Source organism: Hyla sarda, chromosome 3 (assembly GCF_029499605.1).
Source record: "Hyla sarda isolate aHylSar1 chromosome 3, aHylSar1.hap1, whole genome shotgun sequence".
Taxonomy (NCBI): Eukaryota; Metazoa; Chordata; class Amphibia; order Anura; family Hylidae; genus Hyla; species Hyla sarda.
Window position 1 is genome coordinate 278,250,048 of NC_079191.1, and position 14,644 is coordinate 278,264,691.

Here is a 14,644-nt window from a genome sequence, read left to right on the forward strand (position 1 = left end):
GTAGATATGTGGTATGCACTGATGAGGGCAGAGAAATGCGCTATAGTTCGCCTAAAAACTCTGTATTTTTGTAAAAAAACAGCCGGTGATTACTTTTGTCTGTCCTTTCGCAGTATGTAGGCCCTTGACAGATTAACAGGTACAAAATAGTACACTACTAGTATGTACTTATGCACTATGCACTGATGAGGACAGAAAAATGTGCTACAGTATGCCTAAAAACTCTGTATTTTTGTAAAACACCAGCCGGGGATTACTTTTGTCTGTCCTTTCACAGTATGTACGACCTTGACAGATTAACAGGTACAAAATAGTACACTACTTAGATGTACTTATGCGGTATGCACTGATGAGGGCAGAAAAATATGCAACAGTACCCTGAAAAAAACATATTTTTGTAAAACACCAGCAGTACAAAACAGTGCTGCAGCCAAAAAAAGCTGTGTACTAAACATAAAATTGCACTCTGTCAAAGACTATTCTGCCTCCTCTGCTATGGTTTATGAAGTTGAGGCAGCTTGTTGAAATGTATAAGGCAACACACAGCTATCTGCCCCTCTCTGTAATATTATGCCGAAGAAAGTGACTAGGAGGTTAATGGCTGCAGTAAAAATCCTTTTCAGTGAAAAAAAACACTGCTCTCTGTCCACCAGAACGCTGATGTGACTAGGAGGTGAAACGCTGCTGGAATGAGCTTTTCTGTGTAACACACCCACACACACAAGCGATGTCCGTCCTATCTGTATGCAGTGTAATGAATGATATGACGAGCTGCAAAATGGCTGGTGATTATATAGCGCTGTGACATCACAGGGGTGACTGGCTGCTCATAGGCTGTATCCTTCATGTGATTCAGGGTCATCCAGCCTACTTCTCTACCCGTCTTGCCTTTCTACCTTCCCAGCATCCCCTGCCCCATGTACTGACATGTGGATCCTCCACTTTAGATTCCCTGGAGCCTGCACCGCAGTAAATGGAGTTTAATGAAGCGATTTGTGCGATAGATTCGTGGCGATATTCGCATTCATTGCAAATCGAATATTTCCTGAAATTTGTAAGGAATTTGGGTTCGTCAGCTTCGATTCGCTCATCTCTAATGATAACCACATTACAGCATGTTTGGACTGTACTGTTGACATATAATCTAGGACAATTTCACATAGTATACATTGACATGCCCACAAATTTTAATAGGCAAATTTATACCAAAAGTGTTTAAACAAGCATCTGACTGTACTATGCCATGATTGTTGTGAAGTGAGCTACGTATACAGTCACAAACAATACAGGAGGGCATCAGTCAGTAATCCAGACCGAGGTAATGATATATGGTACAGTATGGTAATGGTACATTATGGTAACTAGCTAATGGAGAGAAAACAACAGCCGGCACTAACAGCACTAAGCCGTAGAGAGGAACAAAGAGATGCAGCAATGCCGAAGCCAGACCATACAGTCCTGTAGCGGTGGTGCTCTGCCCATAGACAATGGTAATTCAGCGAGAAGTAGAACAAAAAGGCGACACTCACCATTCAGGAAAACTTCTTTATTTATTTATTTATTCGGCAGTGACATCAAACGGGATGCAGGCGGGGGAGTAAGGTGGAGGAGGGGTAGCCGGGACGAGTTGTTTTGTGTGCTCTGCGCACTTCCTCTAGACGGATGTTAATTATGGTAACGCTGTAGCAATCAGCTTCATCCCCAAATTCCAAGCTTTAAAGTCATAAAAAAAACACATGACATGTCATGCTTGTCTTGTTGGCAGTCTGATGGATGACTCTGGATTTGGTAAATGCCAGAAGAATGTTACCTACCTGACTGCATTGTTTCAGCTTGTTTCTCAAAGGTTGGCCTGGGCTCCTTAGATCCAGTAAAGTTAATTTCTTTCAAATTTGCTCCCTGTCTGTCTCCAGGTTGTGTGTGCTATTACAACCTGGCTCCATTCACTTCAATGGAATGGAGCTGCAGAACCATACCCAACCTGGAGACAGACAGGGAGCAGGTTTTAAAAGAAATTAGCTCTGTTTTTCTATTCCTGGATAACCCCTTTAATGCTACAGCATACCAAGACATTATTTACAATGATATGCTTCCGGCTTTATAGGAAGAGTTCGAGTTCAGCCCCTTTTTGTTCCAGCATGACTTTGCCCCAATGCACAAAGCAAGGCTAATTGGCGTGGCCTATAATGCCAAGTTATAAAACTCTGTATTATGCTGCTATTACCTCCATGTGCCGCTTTGTCTGGTTTTCCTGCAGGAGACCCACACCCGGAAGTGCTATAGTACAAGTCTCTTCACTTTTCTATTTTCTCTGACCTTTCCCAACATTCCATGCGGCCAGAGACTATGGGGGAGATTTATCAAAACCTGTCCAGAGGAAAAGTTGCCCAGTTGCCCATACCAACCAATCAGCTCGCTTCTTTCATTTTTAACAAGGCCTCTGCAAAATGAAAGAAGCGATCTGATTGGTTGCTATGGGCAACTGGGCAACTTTTCATTTGCACAGGTTTTGATAAATCTCCCCCTATATGTCATAAGTCACATGGTCTCCAGAGGTCTTGGCTATGCTGTGCCACACAGATAATTGCATGCTTATATTGAGTAGTCTGGATGCCCCAGAGTGTACCCTATTATTTGGGCCATAGGAGCTATACTCTGTCGTTGCTTTTCACTATTATCTAGCAGGCAGTTTCTGAGGCGCAATTATTTATTATACCCCACTCAGCTTTTCACTGGCTACAGTTATTACTTACCTTAGCTAGGAATAGGAAAGGACCACTCAGTAGGTCTCTGGGCACAGTGAATACCCAGTGACTAACTGAACACCAACATGTCCTATGTGTTGAGATGCAGGCAAAGAGTGATCAGCAGCAGGGACCAGCACAGTTAAAATGGCACTAGCAGGGGATTGGCAGCAGGTGAGTACCAGTCTTTATATTTTTCCCATCCTCATGATCACTATTAAGTATGAAACTATTTATCCGTACATCCCCTTTAACTTCCAGAGTAGGTACTTCCAATAGGTGGCGCCAGAGAGACAGTTTTGTTCTTTAGAAGTAATTAACATGCAGGGTTTTCAGTAAACAGCAGTCTGAAGCGATCTTAAATGGATGAACTATTGTCAGCCTTATTACAGTACATATGTACAAATATTATTTTACAGATTGTTTTATATACAATTCAACGGAAAGCATTAAATATTTGTTTGTCTTGCAGCGAATGAGCAACAAAATTGTAGCGGCTGAACAGTCTTGGATCAGCAGTCAGTGCTGAATAGGGGATTGACTTCCCCATTTGCAGACTGTTGAAAGAAAATCCTTTTTCAATTGGTTCTGCAAACTGCATCTAGTGAATGGCTCCACTTAGCTGCTGCACATTATATCATTATATTCTTGGCACATTATCAAAAATAAGTGGTTATGTTTCCCACAGCTGCATTATGTAGCTCAATTTAAGAGCAGGAATAAATTCAAGTTAACAACACGAAACTACTCGGCTTTCTTCTTCGCTCTGAAAAGCTCATCATATTGTCTTTTGGATTTTAGATGTTTTGGCTGAAAACACCTTCTGCAGCTTATATTATGTGAAGGCCTGAACATAATGCTGGTAGAGATGACTCCAGTGTCATCCCATGTGACAGAGTTGTTAGATTCATTTGTCTCGTCTGTATTGATGCTGTAGAAGTCGTGCTTCATATATTGGGCCGCTCAGCGAATACGCTCTTCTGTCCTTTGACAGTAGGACTCTACGTGAAAAGTCAGTCAAAGGAAAAGTGCTGGGGTACTGGTGGACAGGAGCTGGTGAAGATATCTTAGGACTTCTGAAAAGATGGCTATAGATTGCAATCTGAGTTTTCTCAAAGAGCTTGAGAGGGAAAGAGTTCTGGAGGTCCTGCATCGAGACCAGATTCTTCAGAAAACAGAGGAAGAAAGAGTAAGGTAATGTGAATTCTGCTATTCTGATGTCTAATATCTATGTTATGTATTAGCTTTAAGCCCTGTACACATTAATGGGACATCACATTTGTAATTTTCCTGGAACTTCATGCATAACATAGACACAGTTGCAAAGTACATTATTTTGCAAGTTTAATAGATTCAGCTACTAACAAAGAAGGTACTTTTATAACTTTACAAACAGTGTGCAGAAAATCTAAAGATATAGTTAATTTTATTCCCCTAGCTCCTATCTGCCAGGATCCGCAACTCCGTACCTGGTACCTGTGGCCATGTATTGTATCATATCACAATTTACCATTGTGGTATTATTTTAATGTTATCTTTAACGGCCCATTATCACTATGATTTTGATTGTAACTAACGTTGCTTGTTTGGACAACCATTATGTGTAAACATGACTGTACGACAGTTTTAAGATATTTAAATGATAGTAGTACTTAACAGCTGCAAAAAAATGCATTTAATCTAAAACATGCTGTAAGCACACCAGGAGGTACATTTATGTCCTGACTAGCGGTCCGACTATGAAAAAACGCAGGACTGAGCTCACTTCATAGACTTCTATCAGCATCCATGCACTTAAAGGCAATGAAGGAGACCAGCCATCTCACCGTTTCAGTCATAGACCACAGCATTTAAGTGCCGCAATGACAATGTCCTTTACCGATCAGAACCCCCACAACATGTATGCAGGGGTCCGATTTGTTGGTGTACCCACCGAAGGTTCCCTCATCTGCTCTTTATGGGTCCTGGCTCTGATCTGCTGATAAAGCCTACAGAGCCTGGCTTTATCAGCAGGTCTCCAATAACACTATCGGCTGTGGAATAGCATTCCATGTTTTCGTTTTAGCAATGTAATTGGACTTTAAAAGTATACATAAAATAATAATAAAAATGCATTTAAAATGCACATAAGTTCCACTTTTTCCATTTTTCAAATTAAAGGGGTACTCCACTGGAAAACATTTTTTTAAATCAACTGGTGCCATAAACTTAAAGGGGTACTCCGGCGTTATGACATCTAATCCCCTATCCAATTTTTTTATCAACTGGTGCCAGAAAGTAAAAAAAACACACATATTTGGTATCGCCACTTGAAGAAATGTCCAAGATATAAAAACATATTGCTTGTGATCCCGTACACTAAATGATGTAAAAAATAAATAAATAAAAAAAACAAAGTCCAAAATTGCTATTTTTTTTTAATCATATCCCATAAAAATGGATTAAGAGTAATCAAAAAGTCATATATGTGCATAAAAACTACCGTATATACTCGAGTATAAGCCGACCCGAGTATAAGCCGAGCCGATAACCCCTAATTTCAACCCAAAATCCCAGGAAAAGTTATTGACTCGAGTATAAGCCTAGGGTGGGAAATACCTCATCCCCCCCTGTCATCATCCAGACCCGTCATTAACATCCTCATCATCCCCTTGTCATCATCCCACACATCCCCCCTTCATCATCCCCTTGTCATCATCCCACACATCCCCCCTTCATCATCCCCTTGTCATCATCCCACACATCCCCCCTTCATCATCCCCTTGTCATCATCCCACACATCCCCCCTTCATCATCCCCTTGTCATCATCCCACACATCCCCTTATCCCACACATCCCCCCTTCATCATCCCCTTGTCATCATCCCACACATCCCCCTTCATCATCCCCTTGTCATCATCCCACACATCCCCTTATCATCCCACACATCCCCCCTTCATCATCCCCTTGTCATCATCCCACACATCCCCTTATCATCCCACACATCCCCCCTTCATCATCCCCTTGTAATCATCCCACACCCCCCCCCCCTTCATCATCCCCACCCCCCTTCATCATCCCCACACCCCCCCCCCCCCCCTTCATCATCCTCTTCTCATCATTCGCCCTTAGTGGTCTTCAACCTGCGGACCTCCAGAGGTTTCAAAACTACAACTCCCAGCAAGCCCGGGCAGCCATCGGCTGTCCGGGCTTGCTGGGAGTTGTAGTTTTGAAACCTCCGGAGGTCCGCAGGTTGAAGACCACTGCGGCCTTCAACATGCGGACCTCCAGAGGTTTCAAAACTACAACTCCCAGCAAGCCCGGGCAGCCATCGGCTGTCCGGGCTTGCTGGGAGTTGTAGTTTTGAAACCTCCGGAGGTCCGCAGGTTGAAGACCACTGCGGCCTTCAACATCATCCAGCCCCCTCTCACCCCCTTTAGTTCTGAGTACTCACCTCCGCTCGGCGCTGGTCCGGTCCTGCAGGGCTGTCCGGTAAGGAGGTGGTCCGGGCTGCTATCTTCACCGGGGGCGCCTCTTCTCCGCGCTTCCGGCCCGGAATAGAGCCGTTGCCTTGACAACGACGCATCTGCGTCGTTGTCAAGGCAACGTGACTATTCTGAGGCCGGGCCCGAAGCGCTTAGAAGAGGCCTCCCCGGTGAAGATAGCAGCCCGGACCACCTCCTCACCGGACCACCTCCTTACCGGACAGCCCTGCAGGAACGGACCAGCGCCGAGCGGAGGTGAGTACTCAGAACTAAAGGGGGTGAGAGGGGGCTGGATGATGTTGAAGGCCGCAGTGGTCTTCAACCTGCGGACCTCCGGAGGTTTCAAAACTACAACTCCCAGCAAGCCCGGACAGCCGATGGCTGCCCTGGCTTGCTGGGAGTTGTAGTTTTGAAACCTCTGGAAGTCCGCAGGTTGAAGACCACTGCGGGTGGGGGAGTTCACTCGAGTATAAGCCGAGGGGGTGTTTTCAGCACGAAAAATCGTGCTGAAAAACTCGGCTTATACTCGAGTATATACGGTAAGTGCATAAAAAAACATAAAAACTACAGATCACAGCGCAAAAAATGAGCATTCATACAGCCCCGTATATGGAAATATTTTTAAAAAAAAGTTATAAGGGTAAAAATACAGCAATTTTAAACATACTTACGTAAATTCTGACTGTTTTTAAAATGTAGTAAAATAATAGAAAAGCATGCAAACATGGGTATTGTCATAAGTGTATTGACCCACAGAATAGAGATATCATGTACTGTAATTTTCACCATAAAATTTCTTTTTTGTCTTGTCCACAGTGCTCTCTGCTGACACCTCTATACGTGTCAGGAACTGTCCAGAGCAGCATAGGTTTGCAATGGGTATTTTCTCCTGCTCTGGACAGGTCCTGATACGGGCATCAGGTGTCAGCAGAGAGCACTGTGGAAAAGGCAAAAAAGAAATTAAAAAAGAAAAGAATATCCAGCTGCTATGAAGTACTGGAAGGGTAAATATTTTTTTTATAGAAGTCATTTACAAATCTGTTTATCTTTCTGGCACCAGTTGATTTAAAAAATTATTTTTTCCACCGGAGTACCCTTTTAAAGAGTTAAAGGGCATCTTTTACACCTTTCATGTCTGTTTTGCTGTTGGGGCAGTATAATATAGGGACAGAAACATAGTTTTCAGTGGTCTGTCATTTGTCCCAATATGTACAGTAGTTTATAAGAACTTACACTGTAAAGTCTGCAGCGTGATTGACAGGTTTTTCACTGTTACTGTGCATAGAAAAAAACTCTCAATCATAAGAAGGCAGAGGGAATGATCTCTAATGAATACACTTGACTCACCTCTGTCAGCTACCGGCGTATGCTGTGGACTTCACAGTGTAAATTCTTATAAACTACTGTATGTGATGGAACAAGCAACAGACCGCTGGAAACAGCTTGTCTGCTGCTATATTATACTGCCCTCAGTGGACACAGTATAACAAGCCTGAAAGGTTTCCTTTAAAGTGTACTTGTATTCTAAAAAGAATTCTAAAATCCTACATGTTTTTATTACACTTCAGCGTGACAAGTTGATTTTTGGGCTCTCACTGCTGTTATTTACAGTCCCTTCCATGATATCCATGGTACACAGCTATTTCTCCTTCTCCTTATGGGGGGGGGGGGGGGGGATCGAACAGAGCTGGGTTGTTTGCTAGTAGCTTTTACACCTGGACTTCCTTTCCCTTACTTATCTAGCCAATGATATCGCCTACCCTTCTTTGCTATGCCATGATGTATTGCTGAGAAAGTGCACTGGACTGAACAGGCTGGCACTGTGCTTGGAGATGACTTACAACATTACTATAAATGGCATGTGGGGGGAAGGGAGTTATTAATGTCCTGGGTTTGCAAGGCAATATGTGATTAAAAGGAAACAAACAGTAGTAAACTCACAGCAAGAAAGGGGTTACATCACAAAAGTAGCCCTGGTTTAAGAAGTGTACTGCTGATAATGATGATGACTGAAAAAGCAGCAGTGAGGATTGTGGCAAGGAAGCGATTAAATCATATAAGCAGCCCTGGTTTAAGAAGTCAACTGCTGGTATTGATGATTACCAAGGGAGGGATGGGAACTACATTCAGGAGGCAGCACTGTGTACAAAGTAATAACACAAGTAAGGTATTTACACAAAGGCCAGCTACCTAGAATGTTATGGGTGGACAGAGATGAAAGGAAAGTCTTGATTTACCTTGTGGATTCTCTGGAGGAAGCAGATGGGCTCCAGATGTGTGCACTCAGTCCAAGTTCATCCCATGCATATCACTAAGCCATGCCCCCACTTCCTGTGTTCCATCTTGGTCTCTCAGCTGCTAGAGACAGAATTCGCCTAACTGTCAACAAGACACCTAGTGGCCAAGACTTTTTTTTAGCTTTTTTCTGAGGTAAGTAGTATTTTTTGGTAAATTAAGTGATTAACAGATATTTTAGAAATTATATAGGCTATGACATGGAGGAGGTTGTTTGAAACAACAGTGATCATTCACTATCCTACAGAAAAAATAATAAAAATCAGGTTAAACAAAAGATGCACAAAACAGTTATATTTTCTTAGCCGATAAATGCCGGTGGAAAATTATTGAAGTTCTATATTTACTGCTGTAGGGTTACCCATTCAGTTTTTCATCAATGATGACTACTTCACAATGTGGGCTATGGCCACCAGCCGCTGCACTTTAATGAAAAATTATGATTTTTTTTCTCTGTATTAACCTGATTCACACCTAAAGGACTTGAGTTCTCTTTCCCTTTAATTGTATAGAACAGTGTGGCACTAATATGATGGCACATTCCTTGTGTTTAGCTACATCTCTGTTCTTTGTTATCTGATGCAGAAAGCTGAAAACGCATTTACAACAACTACGCTGGAAAGGGGCAAAAAGTGCAAGTAAAGAATACCAAGAGCGATCATGTGCCCGATGCCAGAAAGCTCTAGGAAGGTTGCTGGACAGAGGTGCGGTCTGCATTGGCTGCAGTCACAGAGTGTGCCAGGAGTGCCAGGTTTACCGCTGCAGTATTGTATGGAAGTGTACAGTGTGCAATGCTCATGGGTAATGAATTATTCCCTTCTTGTTGACAATAGTCTTATAAAATGTATTGTGAGTAAATGGAGGATAACAAAGGATAACAAAGGGCTTTCCTGTAGATATGCTGGGTGAAAAAAACAAACAAAACATAATAATCTTCTAAATTTGAAATTGCTTCAGCACAGCCCCTGCTTCAGCATCCCCCATAAGGGTATGTTTACACAGTAGTTACCGTAAATGTGTGGAATGTGAGAAAACACGGGCAGACATTCCACACTTTTGAAAGTTCCTACGGGTGCTTAGGACTTCTCGAAAATGCACCGTCTCATAGATGTCTATGCATTTTCGAGCAAAGTTTCCACAGTGTGCACAGTGCAGCAGAAATCCCATTAAAATCAATGAGACTCTGCTGCAGTGGAATGTCCGTGTGAAATATTCCAGCGGAATTCTGCATGGACATTCTGCCATGTGAACATATATGCCCTAAGGCTTACTGCAATGACACAGTATACATTGTAACCATGATGTTGCAGCCAATCACTGGCCTCATTAGTCATGTGTCAAATATGTAGAAATGGCGTGCTGAAGCCAGTGATGGGCTGCAGAGTCATGTTTACAAAGTACACTTTGTCACTGTACCACTTCTAGGGATGGACACCAGAAGTGCAGTGAATTAAAGGGGTACAAATGTTTTCAAATCATCTGGAACCAGAAAGTTTGTAAATAACTACTATTTAAAAAATCTTAATCGTTCTGTGGTGACTGGGTGAGGCAAGGGTGTTACAGGGTCTGGTGGTATTAACCCTTGATTTTTCATGATGCCAGGGTGAGGTTGTTTTCTGTATAAGGCCCTGCCGACAACCGGCCCAAAAACAGCAGGAAATAAATAATGGAATGTCCACAGCAGGATTATGAGATAACTGGAACTTTTACTTAAACTTCTCAGGAAACAGTCTTTACAGTTATTCAGTTTCTCTTGAGGTAACCGGGATGCAGGATACCTCACAGGCTTTGCTGGGACTAGTAGTCTTGAGGTTTATGCAGGCCACTGTGCTACTAATTATATGCTTTGAGTGGAATAGTAGTGTCACGCACAGCCCTCACGACCTGGCGCACGGACACGTGCACGCCTCTCAGAGAAGAGTGAGCTGACAAAAGAACCACAAAACCAGCAGAATATTTACTCTAATATTCTAACTCTAAGCTGCCACCGTGGCACGTTCTCTGTCGGCTCCCTTGAGCCAGTGACACAACTTAAATACACACTTTTTGTTGGTCTTTCCTGCACACGTGACCTCGGCTGGGAAGGTATAGGGGTACTCTTCTTTTACGCTCACTTTCACTCACACCTACCACAATAGGCCCTAAAAATGAGCTACACACACCCCTAAACCAGTCCACATGCCCACACACCAATACGCTGCCACCATCTATCAGTAGGCCGATAGAACGCCTCCGTTCATACACAGATTCTTACACTCTGCACTTTGACACCAAAACTATGGTAACGGCACGAGCCACACTTATACACTAATAAGCTATGGGGCTATAGGTTCGTTAGAGCATACAAGGCTACGCATTAAAGTTATGGCTTTAATGTACATAAAAGGTAGGTCTCCAGTGTCTTCTTAGATCAGCCCACATCATCCCACCTCCCAAATTTCACAACCTCCTCTCAAACACAGATTGATAGTCCATAAATCATAACTCCCATCGTACACAACAGATGTGACATAGATGGCAGTACACTTATTGATATGGTGACATTATAAGCACATTTTGATAGGCTACATGAAGGTGTTATACATAGATATAGGATACATACAGCTTAGGGATACATACAGTTTAATCTGTGGATACAATGGGGTCATGTTTGGGTTCTACATACCGCCTATTATTCGGGGATCATGATTCTGGGGGATATATATCTATGGCTACTAAGGGGAACCCTGAAAAACATATTTCTACACTTGGACATATTTCACTATATGTAAAATGTAAACCTTTTGTTCCAGTTGGCACCAAACTGGCAGGATGTGCACGATTAACCCAATCAGCAAACTAGCTGTCTTGAGGCTCCTTACAGCTAGGGGCCAAGGGATATGTAAAGTAACCAACAACACAAACAGGGAGATAAAAGAATACAGAAGTGACAACATATGGAGGGGGATAAGATAAAACAGAACTGGGTGCATACAGCCAAAGGAAAATAATCAAAGTTTAAGAGGATATATACATTTCAAACAGGGTCCCAGACAGTAAGGAGACAGAGATTATCCACCATATTTTTCCTAAAAATGATCCTCAGCCTATATTCACTACACCTCCCCTCTTTATGATGTGGCATGGGAATTGACCCACAGGTCATTTTCCAAGCCACATCTCTATGCCAGCCTTTCTTTGTAAGAGACAGCCCATCCCCTCGGCCATGATCAATGGCTTTCCTGTGCTCCAGAACAGTCGGTCTTTTGGTAACAGCTACAGCATGCAGACCATTGGGATCATCTACCCCTTCTGCCCCTCGACTATCACATTTCCCAGAGTCACAATACGATTTAACATTTATGAATTGTCCCAAATCAGTACAGTCCATCGCATCCTTAAGCAGCACATCACTCTTTCCTTGGAGTAGGTGTATCACCGGTATTAGGGGAGTAGCAATGTACTGGGATATCCTCCTCCCCAAATCAGTTCCCAGCAACACACTTGTTGGGATGGTTTCCACTAGCTCCACCGGTTTAAAACCTTGGCCAGCTTCCCAATTCCCAACGTACTGGGGCAATAGAAACTGCAGTGTTCCTCCCCTCAACCTCACCAACAGTCAGGCTTTTCCCAGGGGATGTAACTTCTGAACCCCACAAATTCGAATATACCAAGATGGCTGCAGCCCCATGGTCCTTAAACTGCCATAAACTGGACAGCAGAATTTAGGGAAGCAGGCTGTGGAGGGATAGGTGACACCACTCTGTGATCAGAGGGAGGAGTTTGCTTTCCATCATCCCCTCTATTTGGTACTTCTGGGTGGGAAATTGGATCTCCTCCAGGCTTGGCTTCCATCCAGCTTGGAGAAATAGGTTCCTGTTTCTTAGGCCTCTGGTTGCCCCTTGTGTACTCTGCTACTTCTGCCACATGCTTGGTTGCACTGACATCAGGATCCTTGAGGAACTGTTGTCTATCCACTGGGTCATTTTGCCGCATTGGTGCTGCTATCAGAGAAGCAGCCTCCTCTGGCTCCTCATCATTTGTTGGTGACAGCTCCCTAATCCTGTCATGTAAGGCTGTCACTTGTGTACCCATCCCAGCAGCATGAGTGGGTCCACATTGCTCAGTCCTGGTCTCTGGAATAGGCACCTCTGGAGTGAGGTAATATTTCTGGATCATGGCACTTCCAGTTACATCATCATTGTTCATGTCTGAAGCTCTGGGAAGGTCCAGGCTGACTTCCCCAAAGTCTATTGTAGACAAAGGTCTTTTTGTAAGGTTCTCCAGGTTCCCTAATTCTGGGTTCCCACACGTCACCTCCACATCTATAATTAAACCTTGAGCAATCCTGGATTCTTGGGTTTGTACCTTTGGAGGGAGGTTGCATTCCTGGATCACCACACTTTGGGTTTCATCATTATAACTGTCCATCTCTGGGCCCATGCTCAAGTCAGGTCTGACTTCTCTGTCTTTGCCCTTCAGGCCATACCCAGATGGTTCCTGGGCCTCGGACCCACAGCTGGCAACATATGTATCACTGAAATTTGCAGCTCCTGCCACCTCCCAATTATTGTCCTTAACAGAGTCATCATATAGTTGCAAAATCCTGCATGTTTTCTCATCCATGCCTTCCCCATCATCATTACACAGTACCTTATCCTTGCCACAGTCTTTCTCAGGGGTAAGGGTGTCCTTGGGGTTGGGAGCCATAACATATTGGGATACCATCCTACCCAAATCGGTGCCCAACAGAACGCTAGTTGGGATGGTATCTGTTACACCAACATCTTTTAATCCTTGCCCAGCTCCCCAATCCAAAAATACTCTAGCCATGGGCACTACAGGGTTCACCCCCCAACCCCCTTCACAACCAGGGTTTTCCCGGGGAGTATATCCTCTGGATTCACTAAATCCGGACGCACCAGGGTGACTTCTGCTCCGGTATGTCTGAGCCCCACTGCGATTCGATTGCCAACTGTGACTGTCTGTAGGTTATCAGCATGGGTCCCTCCTGCCCCAGCCACAAAAAGGACAGTGGGGGAGGGTTGCATGGGGGGTATGGGACGATGCAAGTTCCGGTTGTCGGGGCATTTATTACTGATGTTGCCCATTCTGTGGCAAATGAAGCATCATCTTAGATCTTCCGTAGCTGAAGGTGCACGGGTCCCAGGGTGGGTCAAGGGCCTCAAAATCCCAGGAGGCTGACCAGCAAGTGGAGGGGGTGCTCCTCTGGGTTTAACTCCTTTCCATGCAGAAAAAGTAGGTTTTGGTACCCCTGTACTCCGGTTGGCCATGTATGAATCCGCAATTCTGCCTGGTTGGCAGAGGTGGGGTTCCTGTCCTTGATGAACTGCCGCACCTCTGTAGGACAAATTTGTAAAAACTGATCTTTGATCATAAGATCCTCCAATTCCTCAAACTTGTTAATGGACAGCCCCCTAATCCACTGTCGGAAGGCTGTCCGTAGGGTTCCCCCCACATCTGCATAACTTTCAGTGGGCCCCTCCTGTACAGTCCGAAATTTTTTCCGGTAGACCTCTGGTGTGAGGTTATACTTTTGGATCAGAGCCTGTTTTATAGCTTTTTAACCCTGGTGTTAACATTTATTAATGTCCTGATAAAATATAAAATCACATGATAGTGATGAGTAGTTTGATCAGCTGGGTACAGTGCCACCCATGCGACACTGTTTAATAGAAAGTCACTGTTAATAATACAAGTTATCTCCTAGGTTTATAGAGGAGAATAGAACCCCTATTGAAACCACTCTATTCTCAACGCGTTTCTGGCGCCCCTATTGGTGTAGCGCCTTCCTCAGGGTAATTTTAAAGGGGGTATCGCATGCCCATACACCATCTGCTTTGCAGCCAAACAGAATATTTAATTGTATCTAGTTTGCTACATATGTGTTGGGCTCCAAATATTTTACAAGATCCAGCCAGCGCCTTCAGAATTTCTTCTGTGTACCTGAAATAGAAACACACCAAGAAACCCATGTCACTCTCATATTGTTAATATACAACCTGATACATGGGGTGTGCTAAGAATGTAGCTCTCCGCACTCACTCAGCCCTGAAGTGCTGTACCTGTAAAGACATGTATATACATTTGCTGAGAGTGAGTATATAGGAGAGATGGTACCTGCAAAGAAAAAGTCCCAGT

At 43.8% G+C, this 14,644-nt stretch overlaps 1 protein-coding gene across 22 annotated transcripts in view; it reads left to right on the plus strand.

Annotated features, from left to right (window-relative positions):
• Positions 1-14,644, plus strand: part of SYTL3 (synaptotagmin like 3) — a 125,712-nt gene that overhangs the window by 49,209 nt on the left and 61,859 nt on the right. For 13 of the 22 annotated variants that reach the window (XM_056566702.1, XM_056566713.1, XM_056566709.1 and 10 more), the window contains 2 exons: positions 3,739-3,938; positions 9,089-9,304. In XM_056566702.1, coding sequence (XP_056422677.1) covers positions 3,829-3,938; positions 9,089-9,304 — 326 coding nt within the window. In that variant the 5' untranslated portion in view covers positions 3,739-3,828. Of the gene's footprint in view, positions 1-2,538; positions 2,919-3,738; positions 3,939-9,088; positions 9,305-14,644 lie in introns of those variants that run through there. The other 9 variants (XM_056566719.1, XM_056566721.1, XM_056566720.1 and 6 more) reach the window with 4 other exon arrangements.